General features: G+C 58.0%; 4 protein-coding genes across 10 annotated transcripts; 1 reads left to right on the top strand and 3 right to left on the bottom strand.

Annotated features, from left to right (window-relative positions):
- Window positions 1-610: 610 nt before the first annotated feature.
- On the bottom strand, window positions 611-5,919 carry RIC8A (RIC8 guanine nucleotide exchange factor A). Of its 2 annotated transcripts, XM_055580391.1 has the most exons (11): window positions 5,743-5,919; window positions 5,401-5,448; window positions 5,025-5,315; window positions 4,725-4,904; window positions 4,151-4,242; window positions 3,530-3,680; window positions 2,625-2,720; window positions 2,394-2,538; window positions 2,176-2,320; window positions 1,694-1,813; window positions 611-1,287 (listed from the first exon to the last, which is right to left on the bottom strand). In XM_055580391.1, the coding sequence occupies exons 1-11, from the start codon at window positions 5,824-5,826 to the stop codon at window positions 1,167-1,169; spliced, it is 1,473 nt and encodes a 490-aa protein (XP_055436366.1). In that variant the 5' UTR covers window positions 5,827-5,919; the 3' UTR covers window positions 611-1,166. The 2 variants fall into 2 exon arrangements, with proteins under 2 accessions (XP_055436366.1, XP_055436365.1); XM_055580390.1 differs by having other exon boundaries at window positions 4,725-5,315.
- A 977-nt stretch (window positions 5,920-6,896) lies between these two features.
- On the top strand, window positions 6,897-21,146 carry BET1L (Bet1 golgi vesicular membrane trafficking protein like). Of its 5 annotated transcripts, none has more exons than XM_055580400.1 (5): window positions 6,922-7,734; window positions 8,893-8,984; window positions 9,224-9,280; window positions 9,409-9,508; window positions 11,227-11,984. In XM_055580400.1, the coding sequence occupies exons 1-5, from the start codon at window positions 7,716-7,718 to the stop codon at window positions 11,283-11,285; spliced, it is 327 nt and encodes a 108-aa protein (XP_055436375.1). In that variant the 5' UTR covers window positions 6,922-7,715; the 3' UTR covers window positions 11,286-11,984. The 5 variants fall into 5 exon arrangements, with proteins under 5 accessions (XP_055436378.1, XP_055436375.1, XP_055436377.1 ...); XM_055580401.1 differs by lacking the exon at window positions 11,227-11,984 and adding an exon at window positions 20,797-21,146 and having other exon boundaries at window positions 6,924-7,734; XM_055580403.1 differs by lacking the exon at window positions 9,224-9,280 and having other exon boundaries at window positions 6,897-7,734.
- Window positions 13,327-16,165, bottom strand: CIMAP1A (ciliary microtubule associated protein 1A). Of its 2 annotated transcripts, XM_055580397.1 has the most exons (6): window positions 16,057-16,165; window positions 15,676-15,876; window positions 15,103-15,204; window positions 14,805-14,926; window positions 13,803-13,943; window positions 13,327-13,416 (listed from the first exon to the last, which is right to left on the bottom strand). In XM_055580397.1, the coding sequence occupies exons 1-6, from the start codon at window positions 16,163-16,165 to the stop codon at window positions 13,327-13,329; spliced, it is 765 nt and encodes a 254-aa protein (XP_055436372.1). The 2 variants fall into 2 exon arrangements, with proteins under 2 accessions (XP_055436372.1, XP_055436373.1); XM_055580398.1 differs by lacking the exon at window positions 13,803-13,943.
- On the bottom strand, window positions 17,782-19,130 carry SCGB1C1 (secretoglobin family 1C member 1). Its single transcript, XM_055580404.1, has 3 exons — window positions 19,076-19,130; window positions 18,254-18,453; window positions 17,782-17,814 (listed from the first exon to the last, which is right to left on the bottom strand). The coding sequence occupies exons 1-3, from the start codon at window positions 19,128-19,130 to the stop codon at window positions 17,782-17,784; spliced, it is 288 nt and encodes a 95-aa protein (XP_055436379.1).
- Window positions 21,147-21,657: the final 511 nt, after the last annotated feature.

Raw genomic sequence — 21,657 nt, 5'->3', positions numbered from 1 at the left:
TGTCCCTGAATTCATCCACCGGCCCTTCAGAGCACCCCACACACCTTTGTCCCTGATGCCTTTCACACCAACCCCAGAAACTCATCTGTTTCGGACCATTCTAGCAGCCTTCCTCTCCAACCAGGCCTTTTTCCATTAATGCTGCTTGAATTAACCTCTAGGACAGAAAAGGTTACTTGTTAACAGCCACACTGCTGTTTGCGTAGAACCTACTGGGATCTTCCTGCTTTGGCATAGGCCCTGTCTGGGGCTGCCCCCAGGCCCAGCTCCTGCCCCTCAGTGTTCCTTCCTTCTTGGAGTCTTATCTCCCCATGGGATCCCTGGGCTAGAGCCCCCTGGAGCAGATTTCACTGACAAACTGCTCAGGAGACCTGGTGGCCTAATACATGAGTGGTCATCCAGGAAAAGTGCTGGATTTTAAGAAAGACATAATTCTACTTCTACTTAACGTGCCTTTACTTGATATTCTGCACATAGATTCACACACACGCATGCGCGTGCACACACTCTTGCCTGGAACTCTATTTCAAAAAGATATTTTCATGAAGCTCTGTGGTGCACAACAGAAATCTAGACTTATGGTTTCAGGAGAGACATTTTCCTTCATATATTTAATGATCTAAGCCAGCAGGAAGGATTGAGATTCTCAGAGCCACTGATACGTGGGCACTGAGCCAGGAACAAAAATACAAGAGGCTAACAGCTCTGCTCTCAGTGGGGACAAAAACAGCAGATCAGAAGTGTGTTTCCGGCATTAGCATATAAAGTTCCAGCAGGTTCTTTGCCCTGTGAAATGTGGTACCTGCTCAACATCAGCTCTGGGCCAGCATGCCGGCTGTGCTCATGCCTGTTCCCAGGCTCAGTCCTACCCTCCCAAATGCATGTACACTTTTGCCTTCAGTTAAGCCCTGCCCTCAGGCACACACAAAAGAAACCACTTCATTTACAGAAAGAAAGACCAGGTTCCCAGAGTTCTAGCAGGACAAGAGCCTCACAGTCCTACAGAGAAGAAAATGGACCAAAGGCAAATCATGAATAGAACTTTGGAAGTAAAGAGAAAGGGACCTCCAAGCTGGAGGGAGGGGCATAGCTTCCCCACGTCCTGGCCCCAAGGACACCTCTGGAAGCAGCACCGGTTCTGAAGGGGAGCAGAAGAGCGGCCATTCTCAGTCAGGGTCCGAGTCAGGGTCCGAGGACAGCTGCCCCTCCATGGTCTCGCACATGGCGTCCTGCAGGGATGTGAGCTGACCCCGGGGACTCATCCCCATGGGCTGGATGACCCTGTGCCTGTGGGAAGAAGGCATGGTGGGGACGGGAAAGGGAGCCTGGAGGTGGAGCAGAGGTCCCCCTCTGTGGCCTGCTGCTTCCCCGAGCTGCTCCTGTGGCCTGGGGAAACCTGGAGGGGCTGTCCCGGCCAGGCCCAAATCCTCACTGCCAGCTCAGCTCTGAGACTCGGGTGGTCTCGCACTGTCTCCGGGCCTCAATTTCCATCAGTTGAAAAATGGACATGATACTTACCTCAGCCCTAGCCTTTTGCTAGAGAACTTTCTCCAAGACAGAGGATTTCCAACATTAGTAATGCAGTCTTGCCAGAACCTAAATCCCACTCTGATCCCACCCCCTCAGCTCGCACGACGGGGCACGGGTCGTCCTCCTCTGCCCCAGCCCTGGCCCTCCTTGCCATGCCACGCACCTGGAAAGCTTGTCAAACATGTTCACCAGCTTCATGGCCTCGTGTTCCTTCTGCTCCTCTGTCATGCCCTCCATGGGGTTGGGAGGCTTTTCCTCTACCCTTCCTGTCACTGGGTTTATGCTGTTTCCCGAGAGAGAGGTGTAGGGAATTAGTGACTCCAGGATGGGAGCGCTGCGTGGGGGGTGGGGTTCCCATCTTCCCGCCTGGGTCTGGAATGGTGCCGGGAAGGCAAGGCAACTGCAGAAGGGCCTCCCTCCAGGAGCAGCAGGTCACCAGCTCCTGCTACCTGGTCCCCCACATTGGTCAGACCCCTTCACCCTGTGTTCTCAATGGAACACCCTGGTGTTGGAATATGCCCTTAAAAAGAGAGGCCTGGTTCTGTAAGGGTTTACCCATTGGTCACCCTTATCCCATCTACCCTGCAGGTCCAAATGGGTGTGGTAACAGGGATGGGGGCGTTGAGTAAGAGTCTCATCACATACCTGGCCTTGGCTTCCTTGTACTCGTCCGTGTCTGTGTCCTCGTCCTCCGAGTACTGGCCCTCAGGCCGGCCCCCTGCCATGAGGCCCCTAGCAGCCAGGAGGCCGGCGGCATTTCCATAGCCCGTGTACTTGATGAACCGGGGCACTGAAGGGCAGGGCAGAAGTCAGTGTGGAAGCGTGACTGGGGAGGGGCAGGCGGGGGCAGGCCCCCAACTCACCGCTCTCAGAGCACAGGACAAACAGGAACTCGGCTGCCACCCTCTTCACGTCAGTGTCCAGGTGTGTCATGAGGCGAACTAGTTTGTTCCGCAACAGCTCCCCCACCTCAGGCCGGGTCCTCACGTCCCGCAGCGGGGGCAGCACCTGAGGAGGCAGCTGTCTCTGAGCCTGGGCCTGGAAGGACCAGGGTCTCCAACCAGGGCCTGGCCACAGCCCGGTCTGCCCCATACCTGGGCCTTCAGGAACTTCCTGGCGGGGCGGTGCATGCGGGCACACTCCGTCAGCACGCTCAGCACGGGGGCCACACTCTCCTTCAGCCTGTGTGTCTGCAGAGGAGCCTCGGTCACTGGACTGGGCCCCCCTTACTCAAGACCAGGGGGCCAGGCACCTGCCCCAGACGATCCTGGTGGGAGGCACTCGGGAAGTGGCCCAGCTGAGGGACCAGGAGCGAGCCGTGGGTGTCTGTATGAGCTTCAAAAAGAACAGGCACAGATCCTAACTCAGAAGGCCATTCGTACGTCGGGGCAAATCATTTAACTACTTTCCCCACCTTTGAACGGAGGGGGTGGAAACAGCGTGTTTAAAGCCGTTAACCACCAGCACACAAGGCAGCCCACAAGGCCCTGACTCTTCAGTCTGCCACACTCGAGCCTGCACGATGCCTGCAGACTCCCAGAGAGGCTGGTCAGAGCGCCGGCCAGCCAGCGTCCCGTGGTGCAGCTGCAGGGATCAGGGAGCCACCGGCTCTTGAGGTCCTGTGGCTCCTCTGAGGGAAGCCAAGGCACAGCTGACGCTCATCTCGAGGGCTGCTCATGCACAGTGACATTCTGAGTCTAGGGTAGCAAAGAAGGACGGGGAGCATGGTGGCGCTTCAAGGGGGAAGGGGTGGGGAGCTTCTCAGGACCCCTCAAGAGGATGCACAAAGAGATCTGAAAAATGAGTACTTTGTCAGATTCTGAAAAGTTGTTTCCACATACTTCTCAGGAAGGAAGGTCTGGCTTGACCATGAAGTTGGAGGCACTGCCTGAATCACACTGGGGAGTTGATCTCCCCTCACCAGTGTGGACGGCAAAAACTCAGTGACCACAGCAGCTAGGAAAGCCTGGGCCAAAGCCACAGTCGTCTCCCTGCCCACCTGATGGAGACGTTTCTCCATGAAGCTGAGGAGGACACGAATCACATCCATGTTCACTCCTAGGAACTCCAAGGAACCTTCGTGTGGCTCCAGCGTGAGAAGAACATCCAGACACTTGACAGGCAAGTTCCCCAGGAGGTTCACTGCGTGGCTGGGGGCAGATGAAAGGGGCACTTGGTAAATACAACCCCCTGCTGCCAGCTGCCGGGGCCATAAATGCCATGAACCAGTGTCTGGGGGCCCAAGCAGTAGAACCAGGCACCAGAGCCAAGGGTACTACTTCCTGCAGATGCCCAGCATACCACATACCTAGGTTGAGGCAACACAGCTCAAACTGAGAACCGGCCTAGGCACAGGCTACCAGGAACGAAAGTGAAGAAACATACTACCCTATCGATACCACAGTGCCCGCTGCCCCTAGCCAAGGCCCCCTGGCACCTTCCTGCCTTGGACTCACACCTCTGATCCTAGACCGTAAGTGCTGGAGCGCCCCAGAAACACACTTTTGTCTGGTTCCACCCAGAAGGATGAAGACTGTCTAAGGCTGGGAACCAGCACAGAGACCTGTGAGCAGACCACCCCCATTCCTCCCCGCCACCCCGCATGACAGGCACCCCTCACCCGTGGAGCTCCTCTGTGCGGTCTCCAGCAGCAGCAAGCATCACACAGTGCCGCAGAAGGGTGCCCAGATGCCGGTACAGGGCAGCGTCTTCCTGACCAGACAGACAGGAGTTCCTGTGAGAGAGAGCCCCACTGGCCCCCACTGCTGCCAACTGAGAGTCTGCCTTCTGGACGCCCCTGAAGACCACATGCATTAACTCTGCATCTCTACTGTACACCCTGGTGCTTGTCCTCTCCCAGGAGACCTCAAGAGAACTCTCTTGGTTAAGAATATCAATGGATCCCCTTGGGACACAGCTGCTCTGTGCTTTAGCCCCACACTCAGTCTCATCGTGAAGAATGTCAGAGCCTCCCCTGCACACCACACAGCCCTCCAGCCAGGCTGCAAGAGCCAGTTATGCTCTCCAACTCCCTCAGAAAACTTCCGTGAGACCCGTCCAAGATAGGTGTTCCCTGCTTCTCTCGACTGGCTAAGCACACCTAATCCAGAAATTTGAAGGAACCCAGCAAAGAAGCACGTGCAGGGTATGTCCAAGTTGTTAAACTCCACCCACAGGTTGAGGTCAGCCCTCACCTCATCCACCTCCCTCTTGATGGAGTCGAAGGTGATGTTGAAGAGCACTTTGAGGATCTCCATGGCTCGCTCAGTCTCCTGGGGAGGCAGGAGCTCAGGGTGCCTCTCGCCCTCAGTCATTCCCAAAGTCAGCTCCAGCGCCCTGGTCAGCAGGCGCACTCCCTGCAGCTCCTGAAACAGCTGCTGGCGCACGTCGGTGCGGAGTGCAGTTAGCAAAAAGAGAAGACGCAAGTCAAAGAACTGGACGTCGTGTGGGAAGCTGCTCTGGCGGCACAGTCCTACACGCTCTGCAAGCCTCACCACGAGCCCCGCCTCTGCCGCCAGCGCCTGTGCCACGGGGCTGCTTAGCACGAGGTTGCACAGGCACTTAAGGGACTCAAGTACAACATCCATGTTCAGCGGCTCAGGGACCGACCCCTGGGAGGCGGAGATGCCAGCATAGCAGGCAAGAGCCTGCAGGCTCCGGCGACTGGTGAAGGAGTCCAGGCAGCTGCGGTCCCTGGACAAGATGCGGATGCTCTGCAGCCAGATGACGCGGCGGGAGGGTGGCAGGCCCTGCTCCAGGACCGAGACAAGCAGCTTCGCCAGTCTCTGTGGGCAGGGAGAAGAGCCGTTCCACCAGGTCCTTCTACCTGGGCCCCCCAATCATGCCCCTCTACCTCCGGTGAGCACCCACCTTCCTATCCTCCTGTTGCGCATCATCAAACGTGAAACTCTGGGAGTTCTGCAAAGAAACCCAGAGGCTCAGAAGGCACAGGCCTACCGCGGCAGAACCCGGGTTCCGCGGATGAGGGCCTGAGGCCAAAAGCACCTCTATGAACAAATGGCGCCCCAGCCCCACACATCAGCACCCTAGCAACTCCTCAGAGAGTCGGTGCTCCTCCGCATCGCTCTCCCTTCCACCCTCAGCCCCTTGCCACGCTCACCACTCTTGCCGCCCCTCCTGCCGGCCACGCGCGCGGGCCCCACCCGGCCCCACCTCCTCTCTGCACGTCCCAAGTCTACAACTCCCGCTCACCTCCCGGTTGTACGCGCGCAAAGCTTCCATAACTACGTCCTCCTCCCCCGTCTCCAAGGCATCTGCGACTGCCCGGGGCTCCATGGCACCTCCAGGACCCGATGCCAGGGAAGCCAGAGGGTCCTGCTTTCGCGATTCCGGGCCAGCGTCTGCCCGCCCCGCCCAGGCTCGGCGCGCGGGGGAGGCCGGGATGGGGCGTACGCGGCGCCGCGGGGCGGGGTCTGCGCTGCGCTCAGGAAAGGCCTGGACGGGGCGTGCGCGGCGCCGCGGGGCGGGGCCTGGACTGCGCGCAGGGGAAGCCGGGACGGGGCGGGCGCCGAGCTCTCTGGGCTGCGCGGCGCCTTAAAGGGGCGGGGTGTGGGCTGCGCGCGTGGGAGGCCGGGACGGGGCGTGCGCGGCGCCGCAGGGTGTGGCCTGGGTGCGCGTGGGGGAAACCGGGAACCTGCGGGCGCCGAGCTCTATGGGCTGTGTGGCGCCTTAAAGGGGCGAGGCCTGGAACAGCGGGATAGAACTTGAAGGCTTTGCTGCCGAGTCAGCTTTGGCCTTAAGCTCCGGGTCGGTGATCGTCCGACCTATGGGCCGGAATCGCCCTGAACCGAGCGGTGAGCCTCACTCCTTGGGCTAGGATTCCTGACAGGAGAGGGCCTCAGCCGCGCACCTCTCCATCACACGCACACCAACACCCCTCTTGATGCACAGAACGAGTGAAATGTCCAGGGAAAAGTCGAGGAGGAAAGGACTTTACAACCTCCGGACCACTTGGTTTCTAAACAGATGTTTGAGTGCCTACTGCATGCGAGGAGCCGGGATGCGGGTGAATAGAACCCACAGGTCCCTGCCTTCTTGGCGCTTATGTGCCAGACGTGAAGACCAAAACGGGCAAACAAGACAACGTTAGGCAGCTATAGTGCTGTGATTGAATAAGAAAAGGGGCTTGATGGGCTGCAAGGAGATCTGAAGAAGTGCCAGTTTTTGCTGAGACCGGAGCCTAAGGAGTGAGCCCGGAAAGGCTCTTAGGCTCAGGAAGGTTATTCAAGGCAGGAGTGGCCAGTGCAAGGGTGGGAATGGCCGTGGTGGGAGAGAGAAACATCATTGTTGGGGCTGAGAGAAAAGAGAGACTGGGGAGGCGGGGGGGGGGGGGGCGGGGAGGTCAGGATAAAGACAGAGTCTGATTGTGTGCGGTGACTTCATTGCTGTGTAAGCAGGCACACCTGCTGGTCTGCTTGGACCGTTCCCTTTTTTGAAAAGCGGAGATGATAAAAGTTCCCATTTCAATGGATTGTCGAGTAAATGACACAGCAATTGCTCCATTACGATGGGTGGGTAACTTATAATCCATCCACCGGGCAAGAAGGCTTTGTTAAGCATCTGCTTTGTCAGGCCCCTTGTCAGCACCGCGTGCAAGGCCAAAAAGGCTCCTACCTTACCCACTTCCCTCACGCTCCCACCCCTCTTCTTGGTTTCTTGTTTTCTTCGGAGGGCTTCACTCCTGCGACTTCTGCACCGCTCGCTCGTTCCAGGCACTTTCTAGGCACTGATCTCCAGTTTGTCCTGCCGGCAGTAACTGGAACCGGGCTTCCCACCGAGTTCGCTCCAGGCCTCAACCCCCGCTGGGTCGCCGCGAGGAGCCTCTTTGGCCCGGGAAAGGCCCGTGTGCTCTTCCCGGTTAGGACCCGGATACCGCCTTAGGCGGGAGTGGCTGCTGGAGTGTCTGTCGGCACCATAGTTGCCTCTAAAAACACAAATCATCCAGAAGTCCCGAGAGAAAACGCCAGCCCCATCCCCAAGTCAAACGACGGAAGAAACGTCAGATCCCTCTGGTTCCCACCGCCCACTCCGTCGGCCAGATCTCGGCCGGAAGTGGGGGGCCTGAGGCGGAAGGGGTGGGGCCGGAAGCCCCTTCCGGCGACTGCGCCACGTCCGAGGAGGCTGTAATCGAGCGGTGACAGACCCCGGGGTCGAAGCTGGACGCGATGGCGGACTGGGCTCGGGGTGAGCGCGGAACGGCGGAGGCGGGTGGCTACAGGGCTCGCCGGGCCGACTCCGCTGCCCTTAGGAACTTCCTTCGCCTTTCTCCGCGCCACTAGGTGGCGTGGTTGGGAAGACCCTGCGGGCGGGCGTAGTTGGGGAAGGGCGGCCAGGGTGCAGCCCGCCGCGCTGTGGATGAGTCGCTGGGTCCCTGTGGGCGCTCCTGCCCAACTGCTGCGTGAACCTGCGGGGTCCGGATGCTCGCAGTCCCCACCCGTTCCGTCCCTGGGAGATGACTCTGCACAGGACCTCGGCCGGGTCTCCTGGTCGACGGGTCCCGGAGGCTAGGCCCCCTCGGAGTGAGAGCTGCGCGTGATAGGAGGGCCCAAGCATGCCTAGTGCCCACTTGCCCTCTGGGAGTCTCTCTTTTCACCTGCGAAGTGGGATGCTGATTCTTGTTTCCCTGGGCTGTTGTGACTTTTAAGGAATTAATGGTACAATCGATTGGTAGGACCTTTACATCTCTTATTTTGGGGTTTGCAAATATCCATGGTTCCTAGACTGTGCCCGTTTTTGATGAGTCTCCTTGAAGCATCTGGCCCGAGGCAGATATGCATTCCGAACTTTGTGGTAAACAGTTCTCACCAGCCTTATAGAATGGTAATTCTGAATCACCAGGCCCAGCGCCTGTCACGGGCCAGGTCTCAGCAGGTACCAGGCTCTGGGTGACACACAAGACCCTGTGTGGGATCAGTCTCAAGCCCTGTTAGTCAGTCTTTCCAAAGTCTTTACCAGAGCTCATTGGGGTTTATTTTGAGAACAGGTTCTGTGTACCTTGCTAGTGACATCTGCGGAGGGATGGTACAAGCTCTGTCACAGAATGTCTGAGAGTACTGGTTGAACAGAGCCCTTTGGAGGTGCGCGCCCACCATCCCAGCCTGGATACATGCACAGGACCTGTGCTCACTCACACTGTTGTTTGTACAGTCTATCTCACGTGTGAAGTGTTGGATCCTGGGCGAGGGTAGGACCTGCTCAACAGACCCACAAAGGCCCAGTTCCCTTAGACACCTGACTGGGCCAGGTGGGATTGGAGTCCGGAGGCCACAAAGGGCTGAGATACGGGGTCACGGGGATGTTCACGGGTGGATTCATGCTTTCAGCTTCTCTCTCTCCTCGCAGCTCAGAGTCCTGGTGCTGTGGAGGAGATTCTAGACCGAGAAAACAAGCGGATGGCTGACAGCTTGGCCTCCAAGGTCACCAGGCTCAAATCGGTCAGTGGTGGTCCTCTCCTTTTGCCTCCACCTGGCACCATGGAGGGGGGATCGGAGGGCGGTAAAGACCTGGATGGGTTTCAGGTAGTTCCGTTCTCCTTGTCCCATCGTGGCACACTTATCTGTGTGCGGCCCAGGTGGCATTTGGATCTCCTGATCTCTGCTGGTCTTGTTGGGGGTCAGGTGCTGGTCACTGTGTTTGTCCTGGGCTGACCCTGTCCCCTCTGTGTCCTGACCAGCTGGCTCTGGACATTGATAGGGATGCGGAGGACCAGAACCGGTACCTGGATGGCATGGTAAGGGCCTGCGGTTTGCAAGTGTCGCGGTCAGCTCAGCGCCCCACCACCTGCTTTGCAGCCCCCATCTGTGTATGTTTGTTGCGGAGTCGCTGCCCTATGTGACAGCGTTGGAATTTCTCCCCCAGGACTCAGATTTCACAAGTATGACGGGCCTACTCACAGGGAGTGTGAAGCGGTTTTCCACAATGGCACGATCTGGGCGAGACAACCGGAAGCTGCTTTGTGGTATGGCTGTGGGCCTGATTGTGGCCTTCTTCATCCTCTCCTACCTCCTGTCGAGGGCAAGGACGTGAGCCCGTGGGAGCTGGCTTCTGTGGGTGCCTGGGGCAACCAGGATCTTCCTCTGTCTGGTGTTTTGGGCTCCAGAGAACTTGTTTACAAAATACTCCTTTGAAATGATGATCGTGGCTTAGGAATCTTCTTCCTGCGTGGTTGGGAGCCTCTAACCCAGTGAGCTCATGTTAACTGGTTCTGTGTGTGCAAGGGCCCTATCCCTATGGGGTAGCCAAGGCCCGGCTCCCTTGCCACCTTGGGCTCTAGAAGCCCCAGCAGTGTTGGGTCCAAGCAGAGCATCTGGGAATCCTGGACACGGCCACCTGTGAGCAGCAGTCCTTCCCTCGGCCCTCAAGGTCCTGAACGTCTCAGGGCTCCCCTGCGCTGCCTTGGTCCTGATGAGGCTGTGTCTGGTGCTTGAGTTGCCTGGAGCTGACACGGAAGCGGGTGTGGCTGTGAAGCGCAAATCATTCTTGTCACCTCCAGCTGAGTGTCCTCAGCCCGGATATTGCAGTTTCTCTGGCCGGGGCTGCTGGTCATCCACGACCCAGAGAGATTCAGAGGTGCTGCTGAGTGGCTTCTTCCTGCCCTCCAATCCCACGACTGAAACCAGACTCTCAGGGATGGGCAGGGGGATGTGGATGGAGGAAGGAACTGCAGCCTTGGCTGAAGACTTGGGGTCCAGATCCTGGCAGTTTCCCAGCTATGTATCCAGGAGCAGAAACTAATGTTTTCATGGGATTCAGGATCTACCCAGCATCAGAGATCTGTTGCCAGGAGACTAGATGTCTAGAGACAGGTCCATCTGACATTTAAGCGTCAGGCAAGGTGTGAGGCGGGGCTTTTATTGGTGTAGGCAGGAGGTTTCTGGATAATGCCTTTTCTTAGGACCTATAGGTCACTTTTTGAGGGTTTGTGGGCGGTTTCCACTAAGCTAACCCTAACCCTGCAATGTCTGCCCACCCCTCCCTGGGCCCTCAGTGTCCACTTGGTCATTCCCCTGCTCCTATGAACTGAACTAACAGGCCCAGCCAAACCAGTGGCTTCTTTGTACCTGACTGTGAGTCCCCAGTATCCTTGTCTTCCCATAAAAACGCTTGTAAGAAACAAGTCACTGGCTCTGTCTTTGCCGGTTCCTGTTCCCACTCCCCTTAGTTACGCTCCTTACTCCCTGACGTCTGGGCGCGCTGTGCAGCTGCCGCACGCTCATGCCGCGCGGGGCGTTTCGGCTCCTCTCGGCACCTCGCTCTCTCCTCTGGCCAGGCGGACCTCGCCTTCTGGCCCTGCCACTCCTGCTGCTCCTCCTCCTCTCCCTTGCTCCCTGCCCAGCAGGCCTGGCCTCTCCTCAGACACTTGCCATGGAGCCCTTTTCTCTCTACTGCACTTGGCTGGGCCCTTGGCCTCCTGTCACCATCCCTCCAGTGTGTGCTTCTCACACAGTAAGGTTGGCTCACTTGCCTCTGTGTCCCTGGGGCTTGGGTGTTTCTCTGTCCTCCTTGACGTTCCTCCACAGGCCCCTGTGGTCATGCCTTGTTCCCCATTCTTCTGTGTGCCACGGCTTTGACTTCGCCCTCTGCACATCTCACAGTGAACCTAGTCATAGGGACTTGTCCACTGGTCACCAGACGCAAAGCTGCTACCCATATGGTGTCTCCGTCTGATCACTGCAGGCACAGCAGATACCCGCAGACCTGAACTCCGTGGCCCCTGCCTTTTCTGGGCCTGTTAGCCTTGTTTCCTGAGAAAGTGGCTCAGCCAGGGCAGCCCTCCCCCCTGCCCTGCTCCAAAGCAGACCAGGAATTTGGAGTTCGTGTTTCAGCGTGGTCTTTTCTGAGGAAAGTGGAAGTTGCTCAGTCGTGTCTGACTGTTGGTCACCCCATGGACTGTAGTTCACGGAATTATCCAAACAAGAATACTGGAGTGGGTAGCCTTTCCCTTCTCCAGGGAATCTCCCCATCCCAGGGAACGAACCCAGGTCTCCTGCAGGCGGGTTCTGTACCAACTGAACTGTCAGTGAAGTCCCTTCTATGAGGAGGACTTCGCCGTCTCTGCTGTGTGTTTCCCCTCAGGTTGCCGTCTGTGCCTCCCTGCTTCTCCATCTCGATGACTCTTTGTAGCCTTTCCAGCTATTTGGGGTCTGGGTATTTGTTTCTCATTGTGTTAGATGCATTCCTGAAGCGGGCATGGAGCTCTGCTGTGCTGTGTCAGCAGGGTTTCCTGTGGGGCCTTCACCCTCCTCCTCAGCCCTGTACACTGAGCACCTAATACTGTGGATAAGTGGGGGGTGCTGACATTGATTCCTGAGACCATAAAACAGAGAAGGACTTGAGGGCCTTCGGTGTCAGGTGTGGACAAACAGCCAGGCTCTGTCCCTTAAGTCAAAGACAAGGCATTTAGCAATAAAAACTTGAAATAAACAGTATCAAAGTAAACATGGCCTTTGGTGTTTTCATTTCTGTGGAGGCTTCAGAAAGTTTTGTCTGGAACTGACCCTGGTCTACAAACTGGCCACAGGCGCTGGTGGTCTTTACTCTGCTGCTCTTTTTCTGGGCCCTGCTCTGCTCCTCACTTGTCCCCCTGGGCAGGCAGATGTGGGCTTGAGAATTCCTGCTCCTGGACCTTTCTTTGCCCAGGTTTCTGTGACTCAGATGGAAAGATGATAGCATTACTGCTTCAGGATTAAGGGAATATATGCGAGTACTTAGAACAAGTAGCCCGGCATGGTCACAGCTCGGTGAGGTCAGCAGTTGTCATGTGCTTTGTACAGCTGCAGGCACAGGTGCAGCAGGGCTATCGGCTCAGATTAGATTCGTTCCTCAAGGCCGGCGGCCTTGGACTCCAGGGTACCCCCCTGAAACACCCCTCTTCATCCCCGCTCAGACACCCCTTCCCTGTCCACACCCTCCTGTGCTTCCTGTGTGCTGTGTAACAGACCACCTGCAGGTGTAGTGGCAGTGGGGATTATGTCTCATGGGGACTACTTGTGTTTGAGACAGACGGTTCTCTCTGCTTTAGGATGTTAGTTACAGCCTTTTGGAGACACAGGCTGGCACTACCACCCCTGAAAGCTCAACACAAATCTGCAGGTGGTTGCAGAATGGGAGCTAAGGGCCCACCTGGCTTCACTGCCTTGCTGTGTGCTGATCTCACTCACAACATGGTGGCTGATGGGAGGATGAGCAAAGAGAAGGGGGGTGTCCAGGCAGAAACCCTTTGTATGTTGAGTGGCCTGGCTTCAGAAGTCAAGTAACAACAGCATGATTATTCAGGATGGTCACAGGCTCTATTCTAGAATCCAGGGGAGGGGCACAGACTCCATATCTCAGGAGCGAAGAGTCAGTCTCACAGGGAGAAACCATCTGGAGGGACCGTCTGGAGGATACAACAGAACGTGGAGGGCAGGGATGGAGGCAGAATGAGCCCTCCTCTCAGCTCAGACCCCAGGCCCTGGAACCTGACATGGGATGGTGTGATTGCCTATGGGAGCCTCTCTGGAAAAGCTGGATCCTACCCCAAGAGAGACCATTGCTAGCAGAATCCGTGATTTTATTATATATCTGGGCACAGCAAGAAACAAGGTTAGCAAATGGGAACACATAGAAAAAATAACTGATTGCAATTGTCCAAAGAAGCATGCTCTGCCCTCCAGGGCCAGGCCAGCTGCAGCCCAGCTGGAGGAGGAGGCGCCCACAGCCCTCAGCTCGGGGAATCGTTGGTGGGGCGACGTGCAGAGGCTTCTGGCGGTTGCGGGGGGGGGGGGGGTCGCGGGGCTAGTCCACATCCACGACCAGGGGCGTCATGTAGTCAGAGTGTTTGATGCCAAAGGAGACGACAGGGGCGCAGGGCCTGGTCATCGTCACCTGGGAGAGGAGTGGCTGTAAGGAGCCGGCACCGCCGCCCCACCCTGCAGGCTCTGCCCTCACGGACTGGGGCTGTCGACGGTGGTTTTGCTGTACCCCTGGAACCCTGGGCCAAGGTGGCCAGCAGGAAGTCCACTCTGCCAGGCTTGACTGCAGAGCCTGGGCGTGGTGAGCGCTCGGCAGCACTCACCAACCTGTGTCTGGGGGTCTGGGAACACAAAGCCCGCCAGCGGGGGAGAAGGCTGCTGCTGGAACGCGCGTGTCCTGAGGGTACCCGGCCACCATGACCCTTGCAGGCTTGCAGGCCCTTCCCCGCACCACCCCTCTGGGCCACGTCACCCCCACCTGCTCCCACCCCACCCGTCTGGGCCATGCTCTTGCCACACCTTCTCAGGGCTGTGGGCTCCTGGTCCTGGCTTTAGCGTCTTGTCCCCTGGAGGCTCCACCCGGGCAGCCATGGTATACTGTGGAGCCTTGAACTTAGTCACCTGGACATCAGTCTGGCGGTAGGCCGCGGGACCTGGGGTCTGCAAGGTGAAAGAAGCTCAGACAGGCTTGGCCTGCCGGAGTGTGGGGCCTCCAAGGGCAGGGGCTGGCACCAGACACTGGGTTTCAGGCCCCAGGTCACTGTATGTCTGTGTCCGGGGCCTCTTCTGTCTCCAAACAATGGCCATACCGTGGGACAACGCTCCAGTGCTGTGGGCCCTGCTCTGTGTGGACGTCACCCTCTTCAGCCTCACCATGGCAATGACACCCCAGTCTGTGCCAGCCCCAGACTTTCCTTTCCATGAGTGTGTGTGAAAGAGGCCCCTTCCCAATTGGGGATGCAAGGGCCATGGGCTGGGCTGGTGAGATTGGCAGTGCTGTGATGCCAGCCTCGCCAGGCTTCCAGGCACACAAGCACCTCAGGGCCTTGGCACTGGTTATTTCTGGAGCCAGAGCCCTCCTCCCCCAAACACGTCACAGCTCGTTTTCCTCCTCCAGCTCAGCTTCTCCCTGCGCGCTGCGCTGTCTCAGACTCTCCCCCAAACACGTCACAGCTCGTTTTCCTCCTCCAGCTCAGCTTCTCCCTGCGCACTGTGCTGTCTCAGACTCTCCTCGCCTTTCAGGCAGCGCCCACGTTGCTTTCATCACTCCTCAGCACTGTCAGCCTCCTGGCCGAGTCTTAACCTCTTTCACCCTGTCCCCCGTCTGCCCCTCCTCACCTCTGGAATGTAGCCCAGTGAGGGTGGGGCCAGATAGGTGGCAGGCTCCCAGGGGAGGAAGAGCTTCAGAGTTTCATGAGGATGGGGGCCAGGCTGGTAGGCCCTGGGGTCTAGGGGAAGGGACCAGATGGGCCATCTCTCTAGGGGGTAAGCCGTGCTGTGCCCCAGCCAGGTGACCCTTGCCTTGTGCAGGTCGTCGCTGAAGCTGCCCAGCTTGCTGCGGCCCTTGATGGAGAAGGAGGGCTGGGAGACCTTGCCGACGGTGTGGGGACCCATCACCATGGGTAGCATGTAGGCTGCGGGGCCTGCAGATGCACCAGCGTCGAGTCTCAGGCTGGACAGAACCCTGTGCCCGATTCTCCACTGGCTTCTTCCCTGGGCTTTCCACCTCCAGGAGACCAGCCATCAGGGTGGCCCCCTCACCCAACCTACCCAGGGTCCCCAACCCAGTCAGCCATGGGCCACCGAGGCTGCTGCGGACCTGGGGTGCTGTCCACTCGGAAGGTCTTGGTTCGGGCAGAAATAGAGTGGCTGGGGGCCGAGTCGAACACATGCTTGGTAGATTTCTCTGGAAAGTAGTCGCCTGGGATGAGGTGGGGGGAAAAATGTGGGTGCTGGAGGTTAAGGATGATCCTACAGATCAAAACAGGTGGTCAAAACAGCCTGGCGCTGGCCAACTCAAGGAGGACCCCAACATGGCAGGTGTGGGGCCTCTGGGCCCCAGTGAGAGGCAACCGTGGTTTTGCAAGGGGTGTCCGGGATGAAAACTCTGGTTGCAGGAGTTAGAGAGACAGGGGCCTGGAGAGCGAGTCTGATGTGGGCCTGGTGTGGTGACTCAGTCAGGCAAGGAAGGCCCTCAATCAGAGTTGGGCACCAGAGTTTCAGAGGCTGCACTGGGTCCCAGCTCCCCACCAGGTCCGACATTGCCCTGTTGTGAGGAGAAGGTGGGTTGGGAGGGTGAGGACGCCTGCACCCCTCACGCACTCATGCCCCTAGGTTTGCAGAGGCCACCAGCAGGCTTGGGCAGGGCTGGGGCTGAGCCAGGGGCCCTCACCAGGGCCAGGGGTCAGTGTGGTCTTTGTGTGGTAGCGCCCCAGGATGGAGTAGGCGGGGCCAAGATCCTTGCCAGTTCTCAGTATCTTGGGGTTCACGCTGTAGCGGGGCCCTGGAGAGCAGTTCTCTGCCAGGAGCATGGGAGCCCCACGGAAGCTGTAGGCTGGTGCACGCAGCTTGGTGGGTGTGTGCTTCACAAAGCCTGTGGGGCAGGGATTCTGAGCGGCCTGGAACCAGACGGTGCGCTTCCCCCCAACCCCCCATCGACCCTAGAGGAGTTGATAGGCTGGGAGTGAGAGAGGAGCCCAGGCTCACCCCAGGCCCACCCCAGACCTGGCGTCTGTTTCCCCTGCCCCACCCTCCCAGAGTCCCAAGGGCTTACCCGTGGTGGGTGGAATCAGGTACTTGGGTCCAGGGCTGCTGTAGAGGGCCATGATGGGCCCCCGGGGACGATGGGGCCTCCAGGTGCCCACCCATACCTCTTCCGCCATGACTGGTTCTGTCCATGGATGGGAGGGTGACCGAGTGCTGGAAGGCCTGGGCCCTCCACCCTCGTCACTGCCTTTGCCCGCACTGATGGGCAGAACTGCAGGCAGTGTGCCTCCTCAGTGCGGTCTTGACTTGGGGCCCAGACCAAGGGTCACTGGGAGCCTCTGCTTAGAGCAGTGGGTTGGCTCTGCTGCACCCCCCCAAGAGGAGGAGCATCAGAGCCTCACAGACAAGCCCATGAAGCTCTCTTAGCGCTTGTGGACCTGCCCACAGTGGCTTTGAGGGGGTCTGGGCAGGTTCCTCCTGCTCAGAGGACTCTGAGTGTGACTGGGTAAGGAGCATGGACAAAGATGGGGAACTTCTTGCATGAGACTTGCCCTGGAGTGGGGAGGGGGCCGCTCTGGAGGGGCCCTCACCTCTTTGGTCTGGGAGCAGCACTCAGAGCGACCTATGGACTGAGCCTTCTCAGAGGTGGTCCCGTCCACCAGCCTTGGTGCCAGGGTGTTCCAGAAAAGGAGCATGGAGAGGAAGGCCTCCCCTCTCCCCCTGGGGGCGTCAAGAACTGGGGAGGCGTCCCTGCCTCTGAGCTCTAGAATGTGGCTCTGTGGGATGGTGGATTCTAGATCACTGTCTATGTGATGGAGACAATGGCCCCAGCCCGCAGGACCTCCACCCACACCATGGCTGGCTCAGGACCAAGACTTTTCTTTGCTCTTCTTTGCAGGGTTCAGGGTAGAGTGCAGAGGACAGGCAGGGGGCTGCTAGGGCCGGGACCAGCACAGCGAGGCAAGGAGTAAGGTTGTTAGGGGCAGAGCTGAACCTGCTCAATCCTGCCCCCAGTTGAGACTACTGACCTGGGGAAACTGAGGCACAAGAAGGCTGTTGGGGGTCCAGGGATCCAGGAAAGGGCAGGCCTGTCCTGGTTTGGGGGCAGGTGTTGGCATGGGGAGCTGCTGAGGGGCCTTCCTCTGACACTGCTCGCCCCCGACCACGCGGGCTGTGCCCACCATTGGACCCTGAGCGTCCTCACTAGCAGAATCCTCCTGGGGCTCCAGCTGGGACTTTGTCTGTTTCCTTGAGTAACTTCTCAACCCCTGGACCCATGTCATGTGTACGTTGTGCGCATTTATTGTCTCAAAATGATAACCTTCAGACGTAGAGCGCCCCCACACAGCCTGTACCCTCAGCCCTGGCCACTGCCTCTCTCTGGGGCTCTCTGCCGCTCCTTGCTCTAAGCCCCTGCCCCTGCCCCTGCCCCTGCGTCTGCCTCTGCCGACCTTCTTGTGTCCAATGCCTCCCTGCATCTACATGTCTGCCTACACGCTGGCTGGCTTTGTCTACCTCCTTACAAGGGTGTCTGCCTGGACTTTGGTTGGTGGGTCTGCCCTCTATGTGGGGTTACTTACACATGTGTGCGCCACTACATGACCCTGTGTATGGGAGTCTGTAGTGTCCCTGAGGGTGGGGAGAGAGAGGATCCAGAGCCTGAGCTACAGGAGGCTTTATTGATTGGACGACTTGAGGATAAATTCATGCGTACGGAAGTGGTAGGGGTGTTGTCATCATGGCTGCTTGTGTAGCTGGTCCTATGGCTGCTTGGAGCCACGTCTGGGGTCCACTAGGCATCGTCCTGACTGCCCAGCACTTGCACCTGGAAGGCAGACACGTGTGGGCCAAGGGGCCTGGCGGTTCCATGCCCAGTGATCATTAACTGGAGAGCCACAGCTCCATCAGGCAAACAGGCTCAGGCCCGCCTCTGCACATTGCAGCCAGTCCCCTCCCAGCAGCTGGGGAAGCAGGGTGTGTGCATGTGTTTGCATGTGTGTGCAGAGGTGAGCATGTGCGTATGCATGTATGTGCACGTAGGGGAGGCTGAAGGCTGATGTGGGCGGTGAGGTCTGGGATGTTCCCCTCTGCTGGCGGAGGTGGGGGAAGGTGTCTGTGGGATGGTGGGGCGTGGGGTTGCTATACTGGGTGCGCGATGAGGGGCTATGGCATTTAGTCAAGGGCCTAAGGAATGGGGCTGTGGGTCCTGCCAGGGTTGCAGGCCTTTAGGGAATGGGTGTCCCCCCCACCCCCGGCCACAATACCAGCAGCTTGACCAGCTCCGCCTTGTGCATGGGCTGTAGGCCGTCTATGCAGGACTTGAGCTCTTCTATTGCTGCCTTGGCATCTGCATTGATGTTGTACCTGCTCAGGGGCCCCTCATAGAGCTCCTCCGTAGACCCCACCAGCAGCGTTTGCAGGAAGTCCATGAAAAGCTCTTCGGTGTCCTCCCCTGTGGCCAGCCCTGTATTGCGGGGGTGAGATGATGCCAGGACAGGACTCTTCCCAACCCCAGCCCCAGACTTCCCACCTCCAGCCTCAGTGGTTCTCCAGACCCTCCCCATCAACGCCCACCCCACCTGCCCCGGATTTTCCTCCACAACATCCCCCAATTCCCCCTGCCCTCAGACCCCTCCCGTTACCCTAACCTCAGCTGCCTCTTTTCACCCTGGGCTCCCTGGCATCACTGAGGAAGGAAAGCCAAGCCTCTGATGTGGTGGGAATTTCCCCTTCCTGTGAGGTTGGCTTACCTGGAGCTTGGATTGGGGTCAGGGTCAGCCTGAGTTGGGCTGAGTTGGTGACATTGGGCTTGGTGGTGACCCAGGGGTTGAAGCTGGGCTGGGGTCGGGGCCGGTTGGGATCAGTCTACGGTTGGGGTAGGGTTGCCTGGGGACTGGGGTCAGCAAGGGCACCAGGGTCATTGCCCATGTCTACGTTCTGTGATGGAAGTGGGTCGGGGTGCCTGAGGAGGAGGGCATCAATCACTGCAGGTCCAGTGCCTGGATGTCTAGTTTCCGAGGTTCCCACCTGCTCCTCTGGCCCCAGCCTCCCGAATGTGCTGGAAGCCCCTGTCAGTGCAGACTCACCGCAGGTGCAGAGCACAGTGAGAGCCGCTAGCAGGAGGGCGCTGCTTCTCTTCATGGTGCAGAGCAGTGGTGACTCATGAGCTGCCTTGCCGGCTTTATGCCTCACGGGCCAGTCTGGGGGCAGGTCCAACCTGCTTGTCAAGGCCTGGCCAGTGAGAGCACAAGAAGGGCAGCTGTGGGTGTGTCCTCACCCCCTGCCCTGAGTGGGTGCCAAGCAGCAAGGGGCCCAGGGTGCTCTGTGAGGGCTGGTTGGCAAACCGTTTGGGGTGCATGGACATACGTAGGTGGGCAAGGGGAGCCTGGTCAGCGAGGAAGGAAGGGACGCTGAGGGCCTCTAGCCTTGCTTGGCTTGTGGCTGAGAGTGGCAGGCTCTTGGGCTGGGCCCAGGCCCAGGCCTTTCTTTTGGAGAGGAAAACCCCCTCCACTCAATGTGCTTCGTGGACCAGTACTGAGCTCTGAGCCCTGAGATAGCCTGAAGATCTCCACTGGGGTGGGGGTGGGTGCAGAGGGGTGGGGCACTCCTGAGGGCTTCCTGGGTCTTGCAGATTGAGTGCTGGGAGATGGGCCCAGGGCCACAGGAGGCCTGAAGTGGGCAGCAGCCTCCAGGGAACAGAGGGTGGGCCTGAGAGTGACCAAGCGGCGAGGAGCTGGACTGTCTCTGAGGCCTGGTGTGATGACCAATATCACTGCAGGGAGCACCGAGGGGCTCTCTGACTTAGCTTCCTTCGGTGGTCCTCCAGCCTGGGGAAGTCCAGGGCCTGGGGGAGACAGTCCAATGCTGTAATGGAGACATGGGCTGGGCCGCCTGGGCCCCTGACCTGATCTCCCAGGAGCAGCGTGCCATCCTGACCCTCCTGCCCTGGACCCGGCCCCTCTTCTCCTGTCCCATGCTGCCACCTGGCGGCCCATGGCATCCGGCAGGAGAGGCCCACTCTCCCGCAGGGTCTCCGCAAGGACCCAAAGTTTCTGCCCTACCTGAACCCGGGGGACCCCTTGTTCAGAATCGACTCGCACCTTCACCAGACCTCCAGAGCAGCTCCGTCCGGGTTGGCCACCCTGCCCTGTTTGTCTCCCTGCCTCTCACGCGCCTCTAGCTGGTCCTGAGTCTGTCACAGACCCCAGACCCTTGTCCTGTGTCCTCTGAGCACTTAGAGCTTCTCATCCATTTGGCCGTCTGTTTATCACAAGCAGTCTGTAATCCCCTTGCTAACGTGAAATGAAACTCATAGATGATATAACCTACTTGTACACATAGTTCCAAGAGTTGAGGAGAAACAACCTGTAGCGAAGTCATCTGTAACAAAACAACGTGGCTGTATGGGTGAGACTGCAGTCAGCAAACGTGAGCCCCACCCTGTCCCCAAGGCCCGAAGGGTCTAGTCAGTGGGACAGCCCTTGCTCTGATTGCGCTCCGATGGACCCATCACCTTCTTTAACTTTGTGGTCCTCGGGCTGCTTGCCAGGTCACCTGGAGAGATGTTTAAAAGTGCTGTCCCCAGGGCTTCGACATGGTGCAGACCCATGGAAGCAGGGTCCCTGGAGTGGGGCCTGGATTCCTGTCCTTCTGAATCCCTCCGGCCCCAGCAGAGAGGGGCCAGCATCATTCCCCTTCCTCCACTTCCTCCCAGTCTCCAGAGTGCTGTGTGTTGGTTTGATATGATTTCAAATGCACTTTTTATGATGTAAGTGAAGTTGTTTTAATCTACTTCTTTATGACAAAGGCCAAAAGAGATCGTTTTGGAAGTAAAGTTGATTTAAGAATGAAGCAAGCCGTGTCAGGATCATTCCCTAGCAACAGGCCATGGAATGTCGGCTCCTGGCTGGCTCCTGACTCTGGAGAACCTCTTAGAGAAGCCACACCTCAAGCGATAAATAACTTCAACTAAATTTGGACTTTATTCCTGTCATCTCCCCTTCTGTGGAACAGCAGTGTAATTAATTTATCATTTGTTTGGATTATGTTATTTCTTTATTGGTTTATTACAAGGAAACATTATCCTGCATGTTACTGGCTTATGCAATTATTATAATTTTGTGTTAAATAAACTATGGGCAAAGACAATCTCAGTCTCCAAGCATAATTTGCTGTCCGCTCCCAACAAAATAAGTCCCCAGACTGGTGGAGGACGAGGTGCCCCCTGTACTACCTTAGGACTGCTGATTTTCTTTTTCAGCAAACCCAACCCTCTGGGGTGACATGCTATTCAATGGTGCTCCTGAAGCCCTTCACAGGCACTGTCAGTCACAGAATCCCCAGCAATCTCTCACAGTTGCAGAGGATGTGAGCATCTCGATTCTGTCTTGCTCCGCTTACTCCTCCAGGTACCATTCTTGGTGACTTTGCTACACACATAGCTAACCCATCTCACCTGACCCTCATCCCCCAGGCCTCACCTCCTGTGGTCTTGCCCTCCACACACTTCAGTCAGTCACTGTCAAGGTTATTCCCTGGTCTCTGTAATACCGATAAGATAGCTGCACTCCCTTCTCAATTTCCATTTTAAGTGCCCCTGCCTCTGGCTATGTCCCATCCCTCAGCTTGCTGCCTCTGGTGCCCAGCAGTTACTTAGAAACTGCTCTGG

This window comes from Bubalus kerabau, chromosome 5 (genome assembly GCF_029407905.1).
Source record: "Bubalus kerabau isolate K-KA32 ecotype Philippines breed swamp buffalo chromosome 5, PCC_UOA_SB_1v2, whole genome shotgun sequence".
NCBI classification, from domain to species: domain Eukaryota; kingdom Metazoa; phylum Chordata; class Mammalia; order Artiodactyla; family Bovidae; genus Bubalus; species Bubalus kerabau.
The sequence above is the reverse complement of the archived record's forward strand: the minus strand, read 5'-3'. Positions and strand labels throughout refer to the sequence as shown.